Raw genomic sequence first — 25,351 nt, forward strand, 5'->3', positions numbered from 1 at the left:
GACGGGCACCTCCCGGGTGTGCTGCGCACTGCGTGGCCAGCCTTGTACGTGAGGGCCATTCACATCCTGTAGCTGGCTGCATGGTGCCCCCAAAGATGCTGGATCCTGATCCCTGCAACCTGAGACGGGTACCTTCTATGGGAAGAAAGGGTTTTGCAGATGTGCTTGCAATAAGGCTCTTGAGATGAGAAGACTGTCCTGGATTACTCGGGTGAGTCCTAAATGTAATCAAGGCATCCTTGCAAGAGGGAGGCACAGGGACACGTCAGAAGAGGAGGGGGCAACATGACCCGGAGGCAGAGATTGGCATGATGCAGCCACAAGCCAAGGGAGGCTGGCAGCCCCCAGGAGCGGGGATGGGCCAGAAACAGATTCTCCCCTGGAGCCTCTGGAGGGAGCACAGCCCTGTCCACCCTTGATCTTGGCTCAGTGAGATTCATTTCAGACTTCTGGCCCACAGAGCTGTGAGAGATGCATTTGTATTAGTCCGTTTTCACAATGCTGATAAAGACATACTCGAGACTGGGCAACTTACAAAATAAAGAGGTTTATTGGACTTACAGTTCCACGTGGCTGGGGAGGCCTCACAATCATGGCAGAAGATGAAAGGCACGTCTCACATGGCAGCAGCCGAGAGAGAGAGAGCTTGTGCAGGGCAACTCCCGTTTTTAAAACCCTCAGATCTCGTGGGACCCACTCACCATCATGAGAACAGCACGGGAAAGACCCACCCCCATGATTCAATCATCTCTCACTGGGTCCCTCCCACAACACATGGGAATTATGGGAGCTACAAGATGAGATTCAGGTGGAGACACAGAGACAAACCATATCAATGTTTCTATTGTTTCAAGCTCCGTGGGGACTCCCTCCTCAACAGTCCCACACAGGATGAGATGCACACACACCAGAGAGGACAATGCCACAGGGTGCCCTGTCCCTGTACCCCAGCACAGTGTCCCTGGACACAGAGCTGGCCTTGGGAAGGGCAGAGAACAGGGATTGGAGATGCCTGTCAGAATGCCTGGGGGGACACCTCAACCACTGCTCCCTAAAAGGCCACCCAGCCTCAGAGCTCGGCCTCCGGTCCTGGCCAGGTTCCCAGGTTCCCAGGCCAGCAGCACTGAGCAGGACCCATGGTTCCTGGCCAGCATGGCCAGGGAAGAGAGAAAAGGACCCTCCCCGCTCCCTCACCCCTTGCCCCTCCTAACATCCTCTCCCGGGTGTTGCCTAAGCTGCCCAGTGCACACACTCATCCCTGGCCTGTCTGTGAAATGCTTTAAAACCGTCATTTTCTATCCGTTTCCCCCAGGCAATCTGCAATCCAGCAACTGATCTTGGATGACAGAGACTATTAGTGAAAATGATTCCCTGAGGCTCCATGAGTCCCCGAGATCACCCTGGGCAGCCCGTGGGCTTCTCGGGGAAAACAGGACATCCTGAAAAGGAGGCACCCCTGACGCTGCAGGGATATCCTGCCACCCAGACAGATGCCCACCCCCCACTGGGACACCCAGGGCAGGTGTGTCACCTTCCCCGGCAGAACATAAATAGCAGGGTGCTTCACACCCACTTCCAGACGTTGCTTTTGGGGAGGCAGGAAGAAACTGCCAGCCAGCACCTCCTGCCAGCTTCTGCCAGGGCCACACTGATATATCAGGGTTCCCTCAGAATTCACTGGAAGAAAGGGTCCCCTACACACACACACACACACACACACACACACACACACACCCGCACCCAGGTCCTGGAGTTGTGTGCCAGGCAGGCTGTGCCCCTCACTATGCCTGGCCACAGGACACAGCTTTTATGTATCTCCCAGTTGCCACTCTGGGCCCTGAAAAGGCCCAGGCAGATAGAAAGCTGGACGCCTGAGGTCACCGTGGGCCCTCCACCCAGCTCCGGCACTCACTGGGTCTGGTGCCCTTCCAGTCAGTGTGTCGACCTCAGCCCAGGGCTGCGTGGGAACGATTAGGTGCATGGAGTGGGAGCTAGCTCACTGAAGGCCCGAGCCCCTCATGCAGGGTCTGCTGACACCAGACAGGAACATCAAGCAAAGGGGACTTGGCCCCAGCCCCAAGTCCTGGGATCCAGACCTATAGCCCCAGGCCCACGCTCACACCCACAGCCTGGGCCCCAGGCCTGGAGCTAAGGCTGGGCAGGCTCACCTCCTCCCCAACAGCCCATTACCAAACCTCCACCTTCCAGCCCAGCCTCACCCCTGACCTGGCAGCTGGCCTCACCCAGCGTCTTCTAAGGCCAATGGTTTCTGGGCTTATTCTGAGATTGAAATTCCTTTCCTGTGTTCTGAATTTCAAGTTCTCATTAAAGATATGTGGATTGGGGGTGGGGGTGGAGGGAGGATTCAGCAGAAGATGCCAAACACCAGCAGAAGCCCAGAAAATAAGGCAAGGCCAGCCAGGCTGTGGGGGAAGGGCTGCCATGTTCAGGAAGACAAGCACCATATGGAATCTGGGATCAGAGACATGGCCAAGGGCACACGGCCAGCTCACCTCGCCTGAGCAGAGGCCCCCAGAACCACCCTGAATCTTCCAGGAGAGGCCAGCCAGAAGCACCAAGCCCACAGCACAAGTGACCAGCCCCTGAGCTCTCGGGGACACAGGGGTTGCTAATGCCACTGGGCTTGCCCGACAGCAGCTAGCTAGCAAGGAGCAAAGCTGGGGCCCTGCCCCCGGGTCTGGAGCACTTGCTCAGCCCCTTCCACGCTGGCCCTCCTGGATTCCTCCTCCTTCCTTCCCTGCAAAATAGTCCAAGGGTGGGAATAAGTCGAGGCTGAGACCACAGCTGGAAAAGGCTGGGCAGGCAGTGCCCAGTGGCCCGGCTGTCTGCAGCATAGCAGACGCTGATTTGTCACCAAGGAACAAGGGGCCACCGGTTGCATTGATTGGCTCCAGAGTACATTGGGCTTCCTGATGGAACAATTCCTTTGCAAAGGTACCTGATGCCATTTCATGAAATTAGAAGTATGCCTGCCAGGCTGTACCCAATTTATCTGTCAAGCTAGGAAGTCAGACAGACCTACAGTAAGTGAGGCGGGGCTGCTATGGAGTGACGGGAGTACCTTAGTAAATCACAGCACGGGGGCTGGCCCAGCCCAGGCCCCTGGAGCACTCGCTGTGAACATGCAGGTGTGCCTGATCCTGGGCCCCAGACTCCAGACTCTCCTCACCCAGGGGTCCTGACCAGAGGCTGAGGGCTGAGCTCACAGCTTCCCACTCTCCCAGCAAGAGCCAAGCACAGGCCAGGAGTCCCTGACCATCGGGGGACCCTGAGAACTATGGGCCTGCAGAACCACATCAGACACCAACCCTGGCTTCACCACAATCCAGGACCAGAGATTGGGGGATGCTGGGAGGTGTGGGCTGGCACAGTGAGGCCAGATCTGAGGCGACAGTCATGGACTGTCACCATGGCCGCCCGGCAGCTCCTTTCACGTTTCTGGGCCCAGGGCACACGTGGGTTCTGAGTTGAAAAAGACAGAAGCCCATGAGTCTGTGCAGAGACTGCCGAGGCTGCTGGGAGCACCTCCAGAGTCCTTGTAGGGCACATGCCTCCAGGGATCCAGAAAGAGCTTGCAGGGCCTTTCTCCCTGAGCAGCCAGGTGAGGGTTGGGACCTACCACAGGCACCCTCCCAGGGACCATGGCAGCACAGAGCAGGAGAGGCACTGTCTGGGGCTCTGGAGGCCTCTTCACAGGCACAGACTCAGAGACGCAGGCACTGGACTCAGGCCTGGCCGGGGGCCCCCGCCCCGCTCCACGACACTTGCTTGCCTTTAGGCAACAGAAGATGGGTCCTTGGACAGCCTTCATAGTCCACCATGGAGGCCCCAGACCTGAAGGCAGAGGTGCCTGGGCTGCTTGTCACCCACATGCACCCAGAACAGAGGCCCCAGCCCCAGCAGCCCTGCTACGCCCTGCCGTCAGCCAGGCAGCTGGCCTGTTTCTGAGCCACTGAGACCGGGGCTCAGCCTCAGCGGCCAAGCTGGTCTGTGGAGAGCTGCCTGAGTCTCTGGGATGCTCCCCTGGGGACCATGGCCTCAGAGGGCTCTCCACACAGCCTGCCCACCTGCAGTAGCCTCACCTGTGTCCAGGGCCTGCGGCCCCCCGAGAGGAGGGGACGTGGGTGGCCGGCGATACACCACATGCACGCGGCCTTGCTCAGCCTCCTGCGCCGCCAGCCCCTTCTCCAGGGGTTCGATGAAGAACTCCTCCTCCTCCATCCGGATCAGACCAGCCTGCGGGACAGACAACAGGATCAGATTTCCAGCACACAAAAGACCAAGGAAGGGGAACAGCGAGGAGACCCCCTCAGGGAGCCTGTGCCTGTGAAGAGGCCTCCAGAGCCCCAGACAGCGCCTCTCCTGCTCTGTGCTGCCATGGTCCCTGGGAGGGTGCCTGTGGTAGGTCCCAACCCTCACCTGGCTGCTCAGGGAGAAAGGCCCTGCATGCTCTTTCTGGATCCCTGGAGGCATGTGCCCTACAAGGACTCTGGAGGTGCTCCCAGCAGCCTCGGCAGTCTCTGCACAGACTCATGGGCTTCTGTCTTTTTCAACTCAGAACCCACGTGTGCCCTGGTCCCACCTGAAGACCCTGCCCAGCACCCCAGCTGGTGCTCAGCTTGAACCCTGGGCTGGCCGGAGGGTATGAACATGTGGCCCCAGAGGCCGCCCCCTGCCGCCCGCCCTGTCTAGGAAAGGGGCCTCTGTCTGGGTCATCTCCACCCCTGTACACCAACCCTGTCTGCTTTCAGAAAAGTTACTGTGTTTATAAAGTCAAAACCGTCCAGAGAAGCCTGGAGACATTCAAGGGCAGCTGTGGGCCTGTGCGTGTCCCCAGGAGGGCACCCACCAAACTGCATCAATACGGGCCAAGTGCTGCCCCCACTCCCAGGAGCCCAGAGTCCAAGACAAAGGTCAAAACAGCCAGCCGGGGATTGAATCTGCCCACACACATGTTCCACTTGGGCCAAACAATATTTTTAAAGCTCTGAAGCTAACACTCAGAATGATGAGATTTCACGTCTTGAACATGGAATCCCAGCTTTCCTTGGAAACGCAGGCCCTGACCACAGCGGGTCTTGGACGGAACACATGCCCCTGCAGCTGGCTCCAGTCCCTACTGCCCCCCAACCGTCTCTCCTGCTCTCTGTGTCAGCCACCAGCCCAGACTCTACAGGCAGCTGAACTGCTGCCCCTGACCCCCTAGGCCAGCCAGCACCCTCCCTGACTACAAACTCCTCGCTGGGTCCTCATTTCCGTTGGGACTCAGGCTGCTCTATATGCTGGCATTCAGGCTCTTGGCCTGCCCCCCCCTCCCAGACCGCGGCTTGCACACCCCATGCTCCTCACTGGGCTGGGTGCACCCTGCCGAGCCACCCAGCCCCTGAACCCCATGCTGCCAACTCAGGAATCCCCATTCCCCCACCCCACCACCCCACCCTGAGCTCGGCCATCTGGTAAACCTGTGTTCCCCCTTCGAGGCCTGATTCAGCCCCCCTCACCTCTCCTGCCCTCCCCCGCCATCCAGCCTGCCCTCCCCTGCCATACCCTGCCCTCCCCTGCCATCCAGCCTGCTGGCACCATCAGGTCCACCCATCCCATGACAACTCCAGCTCCTACACTTTTATCTTCTGGTCCATTATCCATAAACCAAGGTCTCACACTGGAAGCGCACACTGTGTCCAGCCTTCAGAGTGTTTCCTTCAGATCACAAGCTTATGACCCATGCAGGGGATTTTAAAAGCTTGAATTAGTTCTCAAACTTAAGACACAGGAGAGTTCACATAAACGACCAGATTTCCAGACTCTCTTGAAAATCAGAAAAGCTGGCATTTCCAGCACCCGTCGACACTCCAGCTTAGCTGGCGCTGGCCGGGGTCCCCTGTCCAGTCAGGAGTGTGCCCTCTGGTGGGCAGCCCCCAGCACCTGCCATCTGGATGTGCGGAAACCACACCCCCCCAAAGTAACCTCATGATGGCCTCTGCCATATCATCATCTTGGTTGTGGGGAGCACGGTGGCGTACGGGCTGCCGTCCTTCTCCCTGACCCCAGGTGCTCGGTGAGCCCCATCCTGTTGCTGGCTGGGAGCCTCTGCAGACCGAGATGCAGTCAGTGCCCCCCAGGGCCTGCTGGGCGGCTGCCCCTAGCCTCAAGTGTAGCGAGGGAGGCTGGAGATGCCTCCCGGCGCACTCAGCCTGGGCCCTCGGGAAGCTGATGTGCCAGGCAGGGGCTGGTGGAGGTGCAGGGCCTGGAGGAACACAGAGCCCAGCATCAGGCCTGGCTCCAGAATGAAGGATGCCTCCGGCAGGACGCGACATCTACCCAAACCCACCCAATCCCTTTGTGCTGGCCAGGCAAAGAGTCAGAGAGAGGACCAGTGCTCCAGATGGGGGAAACCGCACATGCCATGGCCGGGGAGGTGGACGGAGCACAGCTGGTGGGAAGAGCTGACCAGGTGGGTGGACAGGAGCATCAAGGGCAAGGTGCCCGGTGGCCCATCACTCAGGGGGCTGGTGAGGGAGATTGTAGGCAGCCCGGGGCTTCTGGGGGGAGCCTTGATCTGATTCCTGTTCAGAAGCATGGTGGCTGTGGCAGGGGGAATGGGCTGCAGAACAAAAATGGGTCTGGGGTCCTGGGGAGAAGGTGTTGCAGGCACCTGGGAGAGGGGTAATGGTCCAGACGGGAGCATGAGAGACAAGGATGAGTGGCAGGTATGAGGGAGGTGAGGAGCGAAATGGACAGGACGTGGTAGGGTAGATCCGGCTGAGATGGGAGGGAGGAGGAAGCACCTGGTGGGCTTCCAGGTCTGTGGCTGAAGAACCGGCCCCCAAAGTTACCCAGGCCCCCATCCCTGGCAGCTGTGAGGGTAGCGGACATGGTGGAAAGAGACTCTGTGGGTGTGATCAGGTCAGCTCTGGGGCTGGCTGGGCCCTGAATGCAGTTGCTTGCCCACTTCCTTATGCCGGGGAGTGGAGGGGGATTAGGCAGATGCGCAGAGGACGAGGCCATGGGCAGACAGGGAGGATGCCAGATGCCAGCTTTGGAGATTGGAGCGATGCCACCTCAAGCCAAGGAATGCTGGCAGCCCCCAGGAGCTGGCAGAGGCCAGAAAGTGTCCTCCCCCAGAGCCTCCAGAGGGAGCGCAGCCCTGCCGATGCCTGGATTTGGGTCAGGTTATCCCGACTTCGGACGTCCGGCCTCAGAACTGTGAGAAAACGAATTCCTGCTGTTTTAAGTAGTTCCTTACAGCAGCCGCAGAAAACTAATTCAGGGTCCTGGTGGGTGGCTGGCAAAGCGGGTGCCATTCTCCAAGGGGCATGAGAAGAAGGGCAAGGGGCACAGGACCCTCTGGGCTCAGGCATCCTGGGCTTCTGGGGAAGAGGCCGAGGAGGCAGTGGTAACCAGAGTTACCAGGGCAAGACCAAGGTCAGGGAAGGAGGTCAGCAGGGCTGTGGGAGGAGAGCGGAAGAGGGGGTGGGAACCCTGCAGGCCCCACGCTTCTGACTCATCCCTGGGTCTCAGGGCTCAACCAGGCCTGGCGAAGACTCAGCAGATGCCTGTGGAATGAGCGAACCGATGACCCCAAAGCTGCAGGCCACGTCCCCCAAGGGAGGCACCGAGCAGGCAGGCGGGAAGAACACAGCCGGGCCTGTCCACTGGCACAGGGGCAGCGTGTTTACCAGTGCAGGAGTTGGGAGGGTCCAGCACTGATGGTCCCGGTGCGTGGTGTGGAGAAGACTGGTGCCTCAAATCCATCTTATGACTGAAACTCATTGGATGAAGTGCAGGAATTAACCCTGGGGGGCGGCAGCGGGCAAGCTGTCCTGGAGTGTGAAGTTCTGAGTTCCTGGCACCCTTTCTATCTGGCCAGGTGACCTCAGGCAAGGTGTCAAGCTCCCCAAGCGTCCAGTGACTCGCCTGTACATGAGGCCGGTCATTTCCCGTGCACACTCACACAGGAGCACATGCAGCCTGGGAGACGCTGAGAACCAGGCCACGCCTCCACCCAAGTGATTTCATCCAGCCAGCTTGCTTTCCAAATGAGGAAACCGAGGCCTAGATGGGCAGACAGGCTGCTGGGGACACACAGGTTCTAGGGATCAGAACTCACACCTACACGGAAAGGGCATCTCCCAGACAGCTCCCTGGGCCAGACTGGGCCGATTGAGCCAATTAGGGCAGGACACTGGGGCATGAGGACCCCTTATGGCAGCTCCATCTTCTGGGGGAAGTTGCAGCCCAGGCCAGGAGCCATCGATGCCACAGGCCTGAGGCCCTGGGGTTATTCTGGAGGGACCTAGTGTGACAATGAGGCCAGGCTCAGCCTGGGGAGGGGCAGTACTCTCTGGCCGGAGTAACCCGGGGGACAGTTTGGGGTCTCCCTGACCAGCAGGGGTCAGGCTCCCCTCCCTGGCTGCCTCCCTGAGGACAATCACTGGGCTGAGCCAACAGCACTAGCTCCATCTGATGCTGCCCTGGGCCTTGCCTCCTGGAAGGGCACCCCTGCAGGCGACTCCCCGGAGGGCACAGGAGCACACTGGGGTCCATCTGAAGCAGGACCTGGGCTCAGGCTTCCTCACACAGCCAGAAGCCTCCAAGCGGTGGCATTCTCAAACACAGACGTTCAACATGCTCCTCACAGCCCCGCCCGTCTCTGTTGACCACTGTGCGATGTGCACACGCATGCTGGACTATGAACATGGTGGCACCTGCCCCGAGACCAAAGGCTGACCACCCCGAGACCAAAGGCTGACCCCCCCAAGACCAAAGGCTGACCCCCCGAGGCCATAGGCTGACCCCCCCGACCAAAGGCTGACCCCCCCGAGACCAAAGGCTGACCCCCCCCGACCAAAGGCTGACCCCCCCGAGACCAAAGGCTGACCCCCCGAGACCAAAGGCTGGCCCCCCCCGACCAAAGGCTGAACCCCCCGAGACCAAAGGCTGACCCCCACCACGAGATCAAAGGCTGACCCCCCCGAGACCAAAGGCTGACCCCCCCAAGACCAAAGGCTGACCCCCCCTAGACCAAAGGCTGACCCCCCCGAGACCAAAGGCTGACCCCCCCGAGACCAAAGGCTGACCCCCCCCGAGACCAAAGGCTGACCCCCCCAGACCAAAGGCTGACCCCCCCCAGACCAAAGGCTGACCCCCCCCGAGACCAAAGGCTGACCCCCCGAGACCAAAGGCTGACCCCCCCAACGAGATAAAAGGCTGACCCCCCCTGACCAAAGGCTGACCCCCCCAGACCAAAGGCTGACCCCCCCGAGACCAAAGGCTGACCCCCCCCGAGACCAAAGGCTGACCCCCCCGAGACCAAAGGCTGACCCCCCCTGAGACCAAAGGCTGACCCCCCGAGACCAAAGGCTGACCCCCCCCCGACCAAAGGCTGACCCCCCCAAGACCATCAGCTGACGTCCTGCCAAGACCGCTGGCCAGAATAATGCTCGGGGCGGGGGGCACTTCACGGAAGAAGTGGAGATCATTTTATTCCCTGATTTTCAAACGCTTCAGTATATGCATCCCAGGAATGATCTGTCTAAAACACACAGAAGAAATTGACAGGAGAGCAAAGCACAAAATGTGAGCTATGTTTTGCTGCATTTTTTTCCAGGACTTTGATTTTCCTGCTGCCAGTGTCAAGTGTATCTGTTTTTACATGTAATTTTTATTAATTAGAATCAGTTTCCTCTCCCCACTCAATAAATATTAAAGAAACTCCAGAAGCACACTAGGCTGAAAAGCACTCAGTTGGGATCCTGCTGGTGGCCTGTCTGTCCAGCCTGGACAGCCTGTCCAGCTGTCCAGCCTGGGGTCTTGCAGAAAGGTTGGTACCCCGACCCGGCTCTCAGTGTGAGTCCAGCTCTGCTCTTGAAGTCTGTGGATGTCTGGCAAACCCAGCCAGGTTCTCCCCTGGGGGATAGAGAGAGGATCATGGGGAGGGCTCTGTCCCTGACCTTCAGGTGCCACCGCAGGGGCCCAGAGCCTGGCAGTACCCGGGTCATCAAGTCAAGTTGCCGGCATTCAGATCCTGGTGAGTTACACAACGCCTGCCCTGCCTCTTCTTTCTATAGAACCTGCCCCTTTGCAGTTGGATTGATGGTAAAGTAGTTACTAGAAATGGCAACTAGACGTTAAAAATTTATAAAGATCCAAAGGCTTAACAGCTCTCCTCTATTACTCTGAATTTTTAAGCATTCAACCACAGACACCCTGGAAGTTAGGGGTTCACAGGAAACACAAGCATGCATCCTCTTTCCTTCTGCAGAGCACCCAGGCTGGCTGGTCCCCACTGCCCCTCCCATGGAAGCCGCAGCTGCAGCCATCAGCAGCCTCCCACCTGTGTATGACTGGGACCTGGTCTGTCACTGAACCTTGTCAACCTCCAGCAGAAACACTGTCGGGTGTGTGCCAAGGTTGCAGTGGCAACAATCAAGCGTAGAAGGCACAAAGCATAGGAAGCACAAAGGTCCATGCACAGAGGGACCCAGACTCTGCCAAGGGACAAGGCTGCAAGTCCCTGTTGCCCTCAAACTCACCTCCCTCCGAAATACACACACAGCATGCACCTCGCCAAGAGTCCCCCAGATGCTGGCATCTGCTAAGATTCCCATTCCTGAAAGTATTCCAACTCCAAGATTCTTTCTCCCCATCTTCCTTTTGGTAATGAACCTGGGAGATCTGCTGGACAACGGGGCAATGGCCAGGCAGCCTCCCCCGCTGTGACAGCTGCCTGGTGGAAAGACGGTCTCACAGGGAGAGCTGCACAGTGCCTGCAGCTCCCAGGGCGCCTCCTCACAGAGCCTGCTCGGGCACTCTCTTGCCTCTCCCAGCTCCCCAGGGAGGTCTCTAACAACCTTGGGAGCTTTCAGGGAAGGGGGCTGGACCCCTCACTACTGAACGGTCCCAGGAGTGGGAAGTGTCATTGAGTGGGATTTGAGCCTCTCTGTCCTCACCACTGGACAGTCCCAGGAGTGGGAAGTATCATTGAGTGGGATTTGAGCCACTCGGTCCTCACCACTGGACAGTCCCAGGAGTGGGAAGTATCATTGAGTGGGATTTGAGCCACTCGGTCCTCACCACTGGACAGTCCCAGGAGTGGGAAGTATCATTGAGTGGGATTTGAGCCACTCGGTCCTCACCACTGGACAGTCCCAGGAGTGGGAAGTATCATTGAGTGGGATTTGAGCCACTCTGTCCTCACCACTGGACAGTCCCAGGAGTGGGAAGTATCATTGAGTGGGATTTGAGCCACTCGGTCCTCACCACTGGACAGTCCCAGGAGTGGGAAGTATCATTGAGTGGGATTTGAGCCACTCGGTCCTCACCACTGGACAGTCCCAGGAGTGGGAAGTATCATTGAGTGGGATTTGAGCCACTCGGTCCTCACCACTGGACAGTCCCAGGAGTGGGAAGTATCATTGAGTGGGATTTGAGCCACTCTGTCCTCACCACTGGACAGTCCCAGGAGTGGGAAGTGTCATTGAGTGGGATTTGAGCCACTCGGTCCTCACCACTGGGGGCTCCTTTACAGTTCAGCATCCCAGAGGATTTCACACACTGACTTTTCCACTTTTCCAAAAGGGACGCCAGCGGGCAGGAGCTGTCCATGGGGTTAGGTAACAGCTGTCCTCACCCTCATCTCCACCAGCTCCTCCTCTGTGTCTCATGGGATCCTCGCCAGGTGCCAGCCACTCCCGTCCTTCCTCTTGGAGAGCGACCCCTTGTCTAGGGCTCTGTCTTGGAGCTGTGGCTGGAGCTGGGCCTTCCAGGGTTCTGTTGAGCACAGTGACCACAACAGAGTTGCCTCTGAGCTCCACAGAACCTGATGACTTTGCTTGGCCACTCTAACCTTCCCTGGACCCGGTTTCAGGCCCTACAGACCTTTACTCCAGAAAGTGTCTTTTTTGGCCTAAGCTGGCCGGAGCCAATTTCCGACAGGACCAAGGAGCCCCGACAGTCACATGCCCAGTGAGGCTCTAAGGAAAGCTAGACTCCACTTTGAAGGGCAGGGCGGGGGGCGAGGCAGGCAGGGAGAGTAAGCACATGATGCTGAGCCAGGGGACCTGGTTTCCAATGCGGTCATGGCCAGTCCTGTCCCCTTGCAGGCCCCCAGTTCCCTCATCTGCAAACTGAGGAGCTGGACTGGGTAACCTATGAATTACTGCTTATCCTGTTTATTCATCACCCCAAAAAGAAACCCCGCACACATTGGCAGGTACCGATTATCCTTCTAAAACTCTACTAGGACCAAGGAGAAAGAACCAAACCAAAATCCAGAAACCCACTCCTACAAAATAAAGGCCAAGGCCGTCCCATGGCACGCAAGGCCTTCCATGGGGTCCCAGCAGCCCTCTGTCCCCGGGCGCACCCCCAGTGTCTTCCTCTCTCTCCGGGCTTCTATCTGCACCTCAAAGCCCACGCCACTGCCCTTCTCTCACGTTATAGAGGTCAGTAAGTAGCAGAGAGGTGGTAAAGATCTGTCAGCACCAAACTGAGACTCCCCTCGACTTAACCAGAGAGTTTAAAATGCAATTGAAAAGGGAATCATTTTTTTCATTATAAAGTTCAATGCTTTTTTTTTTTTTATTGAGACAGAGTCTCGCTCTGTCACCCAGGCTGGAGTGCAGTGGCACAACCTCAGCTCACTGCAAACTCTGCCTCCCAGGTTCAAGCGATTCTCCTGCCTCAGCCTCCCAAGTAACTGGGATTACTGGTACACACCACCACATCCAGCTATTTTTGTATTTTTAGTAGAGATGGGGTTTCACCATGTTGGCCAGGCTGGTCTCAAACTCCTGACCTCAGGTGATCCACCTGCCTCGGCCCACAAAGTGCTGGGATTACAGGCATAAGCCATGGCGCCCGGCCAGTTCAATGCTTTTTAATATATAACAGCTTTATGGTGCTGTGATTACCATACCATACATCTCAGGCATCTAAACTATATGCTGAAAGTGAACAATTCAACCATAACCACTATTAGAACATTTTCATCACCCCAAAAAGAAATCCCGTACACATTGGCAGTCACTCCCCATGTTTTCCCCAACCTCTCCTCCCCAACCCAGCCCTGGGCAACCACTAATCTACATTCTGTCTCTATGAATTGGCCTATTCTGGACATTTCATATACGTGGAATCACATGCTATGTGGCCTTTTGTGACTGGCTTCCTTCACTTAGTATGTTTTCAAGGTTCATCCATGGTGTAGCATATAGCAGTATTTCATTCCTCTTTTATTGTCAAGTAATACCCCATCACATGTATATACCACATTTTATTTATCCATTTGCTGGTTGATGGACATGTGGGTTGTTGGTTTTTGGCTCCTATGCATAATGCTGCTATGAACATCTGTGGACAAGTTTTTGTGTGGACATGTGTTTTCATTCCTCTCAAAGTGGAATTACTGGGTCATACAGTAACTGTGCCAGACTGTCCTCTACAGGGGCTGGACCATTCTCAGTGCCCCCAGCAGTGTGTGAGGGTTCAATTTCCCCTCATCCCCACCAATACTCATTATTCTTAGGCTCTTTGACTCTAGCTATCCAGCAGGTGTGAAGTGGTGTCCCATCATGCTTCGGCTTGCATTTCCCTGACAACTAATGATGCTAAGCATCTTTTCATGAGCTTATAGGTCATTTATTTATCTTTGGAGAAACATCCATTCAGATACTTTCCCTATTTTTAATAAGACCATTTTCCTTTTATTGACCTGTAAGAGCTCTTTATATATTCTAGACACAAATCCCTTATTAGATATACAATTTATGAATATTTTCTCTTGTTCTGTGGGCTGTCTTTTCAACTTTCTTATTAGCATCCACTGAAGTCATGAAGGACTTTCTTGAAGTCCAGTTCACCTATTTTTTTCTTTTGTCCACTTGTGCTTCTGGTGTCATATCTAAGACTTTGCCTAATCCAAAGTAACAAAGATTTACTCCTACATTATTTAAGAGTTCTATAGTTTTAGCTCTTACATGTAGATCTATGATCCATCCATTTACAGTTAATATTTGTGTATGGTGTGAGGAAGGGGTCCAACTTCATTTTTCCATATGTGGATATCCAGGTGTGCCAACACCATTTGTTGAAAAGACCATTCTTTCCCCCACTGACTTGTCTTGGACCTTTGTCAAGAATCAATATGAGGATGTATTTCCAAACTCTCAGTTCTATTCTACCAATCTATATGTCTATCCTTCTGCCAACACCACACAGTCTTGATTACTACAGCTTTGTAGTAAGTCTTAGAATTACAAAGCGTGAGCCCTTCCTCTGTTCTTCTCCTCAATAGCATTTTGGTTAGTCTGGATCCCTTGTATTTCTGTATGAATTTTAGGATCAGCTTGTCAATTTCTGCCACAAAGCTAGCTGGGATTTGATAGAATTAAATGCATTCTGGAGTCATGTTTGGTACCCATTAGTTCACCTCCTAGGCCAATGTTTCCTAAACATTGGCCTACAAAGAAACTCTGCATTAGAAACCAAGGGCTTGGTCAGGCATGGTGGCTCACACCCTGTAATCCCAGCACTTTGGGAGGCTGAGGCAGGTGGATCACGAGGTCAGGAGATTGAGACCATCCTGGCTAACAAGGTAAAACCACGTCATCTTGAGATGGGAGCCCTAAGTCTATCAACTAACCAGGTGAGCCACTGTGAGCAACTCTGGGCCCTGGGAGAGGGTGCACAGAGGGATGGCTTCACCCCTGCTGCTAGAGAATGCCCTCGAGAGCGTCTGTCTCAGTTCTGCTTCGCATCCCTCCCCAGCACCCCCCACCTGCCACTTTACGCAGCCTGGACTTGACTTTAAAACTGAGACACCTGGCAAGTGGGGAAATCACAGGTCGAAATAGCGGAATTGCCCTCTGCATCTATGCTACAGGGATAATGAGGGTTACAAATCAGAAGACATTTAGCATATATTCTGGAAAAAAAAAGCTATGTAATATATAAACTATTCATAATTTAACTTTAATAAATGGGGGCAGGCAAAAAATTGCCAAACAAGCCCACAACAATCAGACAAAGAGTAGAGGAAGAAAAAAGGAATTACAGTTTAATTGCACTCGTTTCCTAATCTTCAGAATCTTCAGTTAGCATCAACAGTTACTGGTAAGTTTCTAAAATCAGTAGATACAAGCTGAAGAATTCTACTCAAAATTAGAAAAGTCACAACTAGTAAAACTAATGTATACCTTCCAAATGACTGAAGGCAGACCATATAGAAAATATGGTAGACTAGAAAAACAGAAAAAAAAAAAAATCCAGAAAAACAGAAAACATAAATTAGATGACAGAAGTAAGAACAAATATATAACAATAAATGTAGGCTGGGCATGATGTGATCCCAGAACTCTGGGAGGCTGAGGCAGTTAGGAGTTTGAGACCAGGCTGGCCAACATGGTGAAACCCCATCTGTCCTAAAAATACAAAATTAGCCAGACGTGGTGGTGCACACCTGTAATCCCAGCTACTCAGGAGGCTGAGGCGGGAGAATCACTTGAACCCAGGAGGCAGAGTTACAGTGAGCCGAGATCATGTCACTGCACTCCAGCCTGGGAGACAGAGACAGACCCTGACTCAAAAAAACCAAAACCTAAAACTAAACAAACAAACAAAACAAAACAATAAATGGTCAGATTATTATTATTATTATTATTATTATTATTATTATTATTATTATTATTTTGGAGACTCCAGCCTGGGAGACAGAGAGATGCCCTGTCTCAAAAAAACCCAAAACCCGACCGGGCGCAGTGGCTCACGTCCATAATCCCAGCACTTTGGGAGGACGAGGCGAATGGATCACAAGGCCAGGAGTTCAAGACCAGCCTGGCCAATATGGTGAAACCCCGTCTCTACTAAAAACACAAAAATTAGCCGGGCTTGGTGGTACGCGCCTGTGGTCCCAGCTGCTTGGGAGGCTGAGGCAGGAGAATTGCTTGAACCCAGGAGGCGGAGGTTGCAGTGAGCCAAGATTGCATCACTGCACTCCATTCTGGGCAACAGAGTGAGACTCCATCTCAAAAACAAACAAACAAACAAAAACAGACAACAAAAACAATAAATGGTCAGATTATTATTATTATTATTTTGGAGACAGTGTCTTGTTCTGTCACCCAGGCTGGAGTGGAGTACAGTGGCCTGAGCTCAGTTCACTGAGACCTCTGCCTCCCAGGTTCAAGCAATTCTCCTGCCTCAGCCTCCCAAGTAGCTGGGATTACAGGTGCACAACACCATGCCTGGCTAATTTTTGCATTTTTAGTAGAGACGGGGTTTCGCCATGTTGGCCAGGCTGGTCTCGAACTCCTGACCTCAGGTGATCCGCCCACCTCGGCCTCCCAAAGTGCTGGGATTACAGGTGTGAACCACCGTTCCCAGCCAGTCAGATTATTTCAATAACACTCTATGCCCTGCAAAATAATTTTACAAAATTTACAGATTTATGCTAGGCTAAAAGAGTTTCTCAGATTTTTTGACCACTTAAGGAACAGACACACTCATGACATATTGGTGACCGAAGAAGGCGGCAAGCCCAGCTGCAGCATGACCTCCTTACGCAAAATCATGTATATCTCTGTGCCAAACGTCAGCACAGTCTAACAATTAAGCATGTGGCCTCCGAGTCACTCTGCCTCGATTCAAATGCTTACTTCACCTCTGACTGAGTGGCCTCTCTGTAGACAGTGTCTGCAGGGTTGAATGGAGATAATAACAGGGTTTCCATGGCTGATGTGAGGGCTAAGCGAGATACTGCGTGGAGAGCACTGGGCACAGCACGTGATAAATCAGCCGACTGGCAGCACCATCACCATCATGATGATCACGGCATGACAGCTGTTAGGAAACGCGTAACAAAGGGTCAGCAGTGTTACGATCGGGGGTGAGTTTCACTTTTTATTAATATTTTCTGTATTTTTTTGGTTTTACACTTTTACAAAGGGCATATAGCAAAACAGACAATTCATGTGAAGACAGGAGAGACGGAAAGGGGGAGAGCACAGAGAGAAAGATAAGGGGGAAAATGGAATAAACAAGATGCCGACAAGAATGCCTCACGAGGCCAGCGCAGGGGCCAGCCAGGCGGCCTTCTGCTAAGTCAAGCAACGCTTGAGTGGCTCCCTCGGGACCTGGCCTGTCCAGAATGTCCCACACTCAGCCCTCCGCAGCCAGCTCCCCCATCTCCATGGCTCCTGCACACACCAATGCCGGGGTAGCCTCCAGGAAACAGAGCTGGCCAGCCAGACCCAGCCAGGACACAGAGGTCAGTGGGTCAGACCCAGACCCTGGGACTGCAACAGGCCTGCCTATTTGTGACGAGAACTGACACTCGTCCCTGCCAGATTCTCTGGCTGACATTTCCCAGGTCTCGTTCAGCATGAAGCCCATGTCGGGGAACGTCCCCAGTCACAAATTAACGTTCACATAAATAACAGGGCGCTCTCTACCAAAGGAGAAAAATGACTCCTGCTGCAGGAACATTTGCCAAACTATCAAAAAGCAAGATTTTTCTTTCTGAGCTTCCGTGTCTCACCAGCTGCACCACAGCAGATTGTGGCCTTGAGACGTGTGGTGGAGGAGAGCTCATGGAATAAGGTCCAACTTCCCCATTCAAGATCCTGCCAACAGGCCGGGCACGGTGGCTCACGCCTGTAATCCTAGCACTTTGGGAGGCCGAGGCAGGCGGATCACCTGAGGTCAGGAGTTTGAGACCACCCTGGGCAACATGGTGAAACCCTGTCTCTACCAAAATACAACAAATTAGCAGGACATGGTGGTGGGCGTCTGTAGTCCCAGCTACTCGGGAGGCTGAGGCATGAGAATCGCTCGAGCCCAGAAGGCGGAGGTTGCAATGAGCTAAGATCCCACCGCTGCACTCCAGCTTGGGCTACAGAGTGAGAGACTCTTGTCTCAAAAAAAAAAGGCCCTGTCGACAGGCCCTTCCCTGGGCTGGCACCTGTCCACACCAGCTGGAACCTAACACCTTTGCACAGCTGTTCCCTGCCAGCCTCCCTGCCTCCTTGGAGGTCTGCACACACCGCCCCTCCCTTCCTCCGACCAGCCCGGGAGACCAGCACGCCTGAGCACCAGCACTCCCAGAGACAGAGCCGGCACAGTGGGTCTGTCTGCTCAGGGGGCTGGGGTGGCAGGGGCACATGTCTGGGAGTTGCCAACATAGGGGGCTGGGGTGGCAGGGGCACATGTCTGGGAGTTGCCAACATATGCTTCCTTACCAGATTCCCCAGGGGACCCACCCTGGAGAGCAACCAAACCCTGCAAGGCTGCACTCCAGGAACTGAGGGCCTGGGGACCCAGGACCGTCCCCCAGCATTCACAGCAGGCTCACCCACATCCACCAGCAGATGCTGCCCACGGAGACTGCCAGCACCCCCTCCCACAAAAGGTCGGGGCCGGCGCCTTCCCTAGGTTGCTCGGGCAGCCATCACAGGGCAGCACAGGCCGGGGCTTGAACAGCAGAACCTATTCTCACAGTCCTGGAGGCTAGAGCTCTAAAATTAAGGTGTGGGCAGAGGCGGTTTCTCTCGAGGCCTCTCTCCTTGGCTTGTCGACAGCATCTTTCCCCTGTCCTCACATGGCCATCCCCCTGTGTGTACTTCTGTCCTAATCGCTTCTTCTTAGGACACCAGTCATTCATGTTGAATCAGTGACTTCATTTTCAGCTAATTATCTCTTTAAAGACCCTGCCTCCAAATACAGCCAATATCCTGATCTACGGGAGTTTAGGACCTCAACAAAGGAACTGGGGGATCTAGGGAGGGCGCCACTCAGCCCATAACAGCCTCCAGGCGCCAAGTCCACACAGAATCGGAGCAGGCTGCTGGCAGGGTCCGCTGGCCAGAGCTGGGCGGGCTGTTCCTTGGGGAGCCACTCTGGACAGGCCGGAAGGTCAATGCCAGGATCACTCCCCAGGGGCCAGAAATCCAGCATGGAGGAAAGCTGCCACTCCAGGGAAGTAGGAGCCCGCCCAGGGCTGGCCACATGGGATGCCCATCTCACCCTTCCTTCTAAACTGGGCATTCTCACATGGGGACACGGGGCAGTGAGTGCAGGCGCAGGGAGACAAGAATGCTGCACAGCCGGTGGGTGGTGGACGGGCCTCAGGACCCCTCCGCCAGCAGCAGGCCACTCTCTCACGGTCCAGCAGGAACCCTGCTCCAGAGCCCACGACTGGAGCCAGCTGAGGCTGGTGTCTCACATTCCTGCAGAGAGGCTGGCTAAGGCTCCCGTGTGGGGGCACTCCCCATGCCCACTGCACCCCAGAATTTTCTGGGCGATCCCAAGGCTGAGTCTACGCAGCTGTTGGAAGACAGGGTATGCAATTCTAGATGTGTGGCGTGTTTTGAACAGCATCCAATACCCTTTCTGTGGCAGCTCAGCCCGGAGAGCAAGTCCCCAGTCTCGAGGACCCAGGAGGCAGGGTCTGCTCCTTCCCACATCGGGTGCTCCTCCAGGAGGGGCCAGGTGCTCAAAGGGAAACCAGTGCCCACCAAGGGCCCAGCTGCCTGGCTGGTGGGCGAAGGTGGGTTTGGTGGGCAAGGAGCCTGCAGCCTCGCCCTCTACCCAGAATTCCCTCAACACACGTCTGTCAGGGCAGGGGCAGGTAGCGGGAGTCACGGCCACGGCAGGAAAAAGTTTGCTGGGCTGGCTCCCAGCAGTGTGGGGAAGACACACCACCCGACGGACGTCCCCCTTAGAAGCAGGGGCAGACAGGAACTCCCATGGGGAGAGCACAGGCTGGGACGCAGCCCGCCCAACGCCAGTCCCCCAACTCCACTGTGCAACAAGGATCAGCCTTTCCTCTCTCGAAGCCTCGGTTCCCCCAGAGGGGGCTGCAGTTGAGAGTTGATGGTGAGACTCAGTGGGGCATGTCCTCCATGTCTGCTTGTGCAAAGCTGCCCAGATCAGGCAGTTTTCCCAGGCAGAGGACCCCCCGCTTTCACTTTCCATCACAGGCTGTCATCTCCCTGGGTCCCTGGGCCACAGGCCCCTCTCAGGACCCCTCTGGCCTCATGCACACACAGAGCCTGTGCACTGCCTCACTCCGGCTTCCTTTGAATTGGGCTTCTTTTCCTGCTGTGATCTCTGGGGCCCACTGTGCTATCCAGGGCACGCTGACCGCCGACCGTCCTCTGCCCGCCTGCCCAGCTGCCACTCCCAGGCGGGCACCCCTGCCGGGCCCGAGGCTGTCTGCTTCTCCTTCTGTCCAGAGTTCCCAAAACAAAAATCAGGCCATACCATCTGACGAAGGATCCTGTCTGGTTTATTTATGGGAAGAGCCAGGGCTCTGAGGGCCAGGTTGTCTGGGCTGTGGCCAGGCTGCTCTGCAGGCCTTCAGACACTGCCCAGCCCGTGTCCCCACCCACCCAGGGTGGATCCGGGGGAGGGGCGGGGGCAGGGCCCCAGCACTGGTGAGCCCACACTGGTGACTCTGGGATGTGTATTTATTCTAGAGCCAGGACAGCAGCCGCCAGGGCCCTAGGCCCCTCTGTGGGTGGTTGGCCCACTGGAGAGCCTGAGCAGCAAGGCCAGCAATGACCGAAGGCACCGTATCCAGAATGCAGGCAGGCTCAGGCGCACCTGCCCTCCCTGGATGCCACTACAGATTCGGGGAGACTGAACTCATGGGATCAAGTGCCCCACAGATCCTGGTCCTCACAGGGGACAAGGCCACCAGGTGTCACTGGGAGACAGTGGTGCCCCAGGGTATGAAAGGCCACACCAGGCTTATGTCCAGTACCCCTGCCTGCATAGCACAGCACGGGACGGCATCCATACCGCAGCACAGCCCCGCCCTCCGGCAGTGCCAAGCCCGGGATCTCAGGGCCCCCACCAGAAACCAGACAGGTGAGCAGGTGGCAGCTCCAGGCCAGGTGCTGACCTTGTGCATACCAGGCCTTCCCCGAGAGCAGGCTGCAGCCCCCCAGCTGGTTCTGACTGCCACAGGACTGCGCCCCTCCTGCAGGGCTCTGCTCACACCCACACTCCCTGCTCAGAGACGGCCTGTCCCACCGCCCCATGTGAAATCACACCCAAGCACAGCGGAAGGATGGAGGAGGCAGCTGGAAGGTGCTTTCGGTGGTCAAATCTGGGGCAATTTGAACACAATAATAAATAATGACAGTAATAGGTTACAACCCATTGAATAAAATAAATATCCACAGATCAGTACTGGAAGAAACAAATAACTGAATAATAAATAAGTGGGAGGGGAAGGGCAGCTCTTTCTCACAGGGGAATTCAACTAAAAATGTAAAAGAAATGATGAGATAGAAAATCATGGTAGTAAACCCCATCGGCAACAGCACAGTCAGGACTGCGGCAGGTACGACTTATCCGTGGAGGCTACAATTAGTGAGCAAAAGGATAACAAGAAACAGAATGCTCACATCACGTCACAGCAGCTACCCACGGGAGATTTAATCATCGCAATGGGAAAAAAGAGTAAAAGAGTGGTTTGCTCATCAAGCCACTCATCTGAGACCTGAAAAATCCTCACAGTCACAGCCCTAGAGCTCCCGGGGCATCCAGTGGAATCCCAGTAGGTAACACCTTAGCCAAATGAAGAAGGGCATCACTGACAATAGAAGACAACTGGACATCCCAATGTGACAGTCCCAGCTTGGTGCCCTACGGAGGGCACAGTGCTTCTGTGACAGTCCTGCCAGAAACACGTAAGCTCAAGCCAGTACAAGGCACACCAGAAAAACCCATGGGGACGCACCGTCTACAAAACAGCTGACCAGTCCTCCTCGAAAACATCCAGGTCATGAAACCTCAGATGGGAGGAAACAGGAGAGACACAACAACTAAATGCCACGTGGGATCCTGAGGGGGAGCCTGAACCAGACAACGGACATGAGTCGGAAGACTGACAAAATTCAGTGCAGTCTGGAGTGCTACGGTTAGAATGTGACTGATTTGTTCCCACCAAAACTCATCTTGACATTTGGTCCCCAGTGTGGCAGTGTTGGAAGGTGGGGCCTGGGGTGAGGTATCTGAATCATGGAGGCCGATCCCTCGTGAGTGGCTTGATACTGTTCTCAAGGTAGCGAGGGAATTCTTGCTGTGGAGAGGCTTGACTAGTTCCCGAGCCTGGGTTGTTATAAAAGCAGGACACTCCCTGGGTTTCCCTTCTTTGCACACATGGGCTTTCCCTTTGACCCTCTCCACCACATTATGACACAGCACAAAAAGGCCTCACCAGAAGCCAGGGCCATGCTCTTGAACTTCCCAGCCTGCAGAACCATGAGCTAAATAAACTTCTTTATAAATTACCCAGTCTCAGGTATTCCATTATAGCAACACAAAATAGACTAAAACTAAGACACTAAGTACCAACGCTTAGTATCAACCTACAAAGTTCCTGGTTTCAGTCCTTGTTCTACGTTGCATACAGAGGAAGCTGGGTGAAGGGCACAGAGGAAATCTATGCTATTTTTGCAACTTTTCTTGCAATTTTTCCAAAACAGCGTAGATCTAAAGTTATTTCAAAATTAAAACTTTAAACACATAAAAATAAAACTGGGCCCCAGCCTCCCTCAGTGCTCTCTGGCCGGTCCATTCTTCACATTGGCTGCCTTTCCCTGGAGTGGAGGCGCCCACTGCATCCCCAGTGTCCAGGGAGCAGGTCCTGTAGAAGGTGGTAGGTTCCAGGGATGCGGCAGCAAGTACAGAGGCCCTGAGAAGGAAGCAAGCCTGGCGTGTTCCAGGAACACCAGGGAGAACCGTGTAGCCGAAGCAATGCTCTTGTGCAGAGGGCCCATGCCTGAGCCGCCCTGTGGGCCCTGCCGTTCCCTTCAGGGCACTCTCCAACCCTCTGCCCTGTGCATGGGGGCCACGGATGCCCCAGGAGCTCTAGGGCTGTGACTATGAGGTTGCTTCAGTTCTCAGTGAGTGGCTTGATGAGCGAGCCACCCTCACTGGCCAGGAGGGGACTTCCTTCACAGGTGTGAATGGGATTGAGCCACCAGCATGATGCTGACACATGGGTTTTGATGACTCCCACTCACATCAGACAGAATGAGTGCGGGGCTCTGGGATACAGCTGCCCAAGCCTCAAGGCTGAGTGGCACTTGTGGGCTCCTGCATCGGCTGTGGGGCCACCTCCGGGCTCTGGTGTTCAGGGGTGGGCAGTGGAAGCAGACATCCTTCACTCTGTGCCTCTGTCACTGGTGCCCAGGGCAGTGGCCCACACCCTCAAAGGTTCCGTGTCATTTCCGGGCAGTCTTCCAGGGCTGGCTGCATCCACCTGCTTGGAGTGCTTTCAGAGGGAAGCTGTTGCCCTGCAATGCCACGACCCTTCCCGTGTCCTCTCTTGCCTCCAAGCTGTGCTGGACATCATGCTCTCCCAGGCTGGTCTGCAGAGGGATGGAATGCCTGTCACAACTGGGATCCCTCTTCTCTTGTCATTCTGCCTGCTGGTGGCAGAGTGTGGAAGGCGGGAGTGTGCCCACCATTAAACGAGGTTGAATTCTGGGAGTGCAGAAGTAACAGCCTCAGGACTGATGGGGAAGATGAGGCTGCAAGATGTGTGGTTCTTCCCTTCGCTATAAAGGTCCAAATGGTATTTATTTATTTATTTATTTAGAGACAGGATCTTACTGTGTCACCCACTGCAGTACAGTGGCTCAAACACAGCTCACTGCAGCCTGGACCCCCTGGGCTCAAGTGATCCTCCCAACTCAGCCTCCCAAGTAGCTGGGACCACAGACGTGTGCCACAACAGCTAGCTAATTTAAAAAAAAAAAAAAAATTGTAGAAATGAGGTCTTGCTATGTTGCCAGGGCTGATGTTGAACTCCTGGGCTCAAGTAATTCTACTGCCTTGGTCTCCCAAAATGCTGGGATTACAGATGTGAGCCACCACACCTGGCCCAAACATTAAATTTAACACGACCAGATGAGGACGTATGGCTCACATTTTCTTGCACACTCTGGGCAAGATCCACATTGGTGGTCATCATTAATGAAGCATGGTAACCACCTTCAAGGGAACAACGGAAGCCGGCATTCCCGGGGGCAGAGAGAAGCAGCAGAGTCAGGAGAAATGCCACAACCAGCACTAAATACATGGGGCTGGGGAATGCGGGGCAAGAAGATATACAGCATCTCCACACAAACAGGTTCCAAAGAGCCATACATTGTGAGCAGTAACAGCTTTGCTATTTCCCCCCCAGCTGTGGGAGATATAAATACGAAATTAGCTGGGACAGCACACTCGACCATAAAGAACAGGAAGAGATAGCTCCTGAGCCTGAGCAGTAACGAGGGTCTCTGCATGCACTGAGCAGACAGTGAGTAAATGTGTTCGTGCTTCTCCTCCCCGTCCCCTAAATCTTCCTTGATACATCTTGCTATTCCCCATGTGGGCTCATGAATCTTGTTATAAATTTTTTAATCAAATTGTCTATATAGACAGGAGTCCTGCAGGAAATATATGCCCAGGGCCCCATGTATCCTAGGGACAGCCAGCCATGCCTTTGGGAACAGCCTAGAAGGACTGTCAGGAAGGGGCCTGGGTGGGTGGGAGTCAGCTTGCCCAAGGTGACTCTCTCTCCTTGCAAGATACATCTGAGACAGAAGCCCATTGTAAGCAGGGCCAATCCAAGCTCCCACCCCACCCTGGAGTGCAGACCACTGCCCAGACGGCTTCCTGAGGTCCTGGCTGGGGCCCTCCAAGGCACCCCATTTCCAGGCCTCCAGCCCCAGCCCCCCAGTAACCTGCCTTGAATTGTCTTCTGCTTAAGTGAGTTGAGGTCAGTTTTGCCATCCAAAGAGAAGCCCTCCTGTTTTCCCAGAGGTTGTCAGGAGCTACGCTGGCCGGTCCCCTGGGCTTGGGACATCCTCTGTTGTTGGGGGGAGAGGGTGGGAAGCATCTTTCCTGCAGCCATGACCTCACCTTGGTGACAGCCACAGCTTCTCACTCACAGCACTGGTGTAAGTGCTAACCTGAAGCCGCTCCTCCTTGTCCACGGGGAAGACAGTCTGACCCCACTTTCCTCTGCTCCCCGAAAATAAGGAACGTTATTGGTGTTGCTTTGTCCTGACAGACTCACACGTCCTTAAAAAGTGCTAATCTTCACAAAAGAGGCAGCGGCCTGTGCCTTCCTTGAGGAAAGTCAGATTAATTAGCTGACTCCCACATGAGCAGCCTCTGATTCTTGCAGGCTTTGTTTATGGATCAGAAATCAGGCTTGAAGTGAAAACTGACATCTCAATGTGAAGAGTATTTTCCCTGCTAACTGCAGTGAGTCAGGGCCGTGTGCTGAGCTAGACAGATAGGGAACATGGCCTTCCCATGTGGACTG

At 54.8% G+C, this 25,351-nt stretch overlaps 1 protein-coding gene across 2 annotated transcripts in view; it reads right to left on the minus strand.

Annotated features, from left to right (window-relative positions):
* The window catches only part of ADAMTS2 (ADAM metallopeptidase with thrombospondin type 1 motif 2), a 235,955-nt gene that overhangs the window by 157,678 nt on the left and 52,926 nt on the right, over positions 1–25,351 (minus strand). For both annotated transcript variants that reach the window (XM_024356867.3, XM_054684843.2), the window contains exon 3: positions 4,104–4,257. In XM_024356867.3, coding sequence (XP_024212635.1) covers positions 4,104–4,257 — 154 coding nt within the window. The remainder of the gene's footprint in view (positions 1–4,103; positions 4,258–25,351) is intronic.

This window comes from Pan troglodytes, chromosome 4, assembly GCF_028858775.2.
Source record: "Pan troglodytes isolate AG18354 chromosome 4, NHGRI_mPanTro3-v2.0_pri, whole genome shotgun sequence".
In the NCBI taxonomy this organism is placed as follows: Eukaryota; Metazoa; Chordata; class Mammalia; order Primates; family Hominidae; genus Pan; species Pan troglodytes.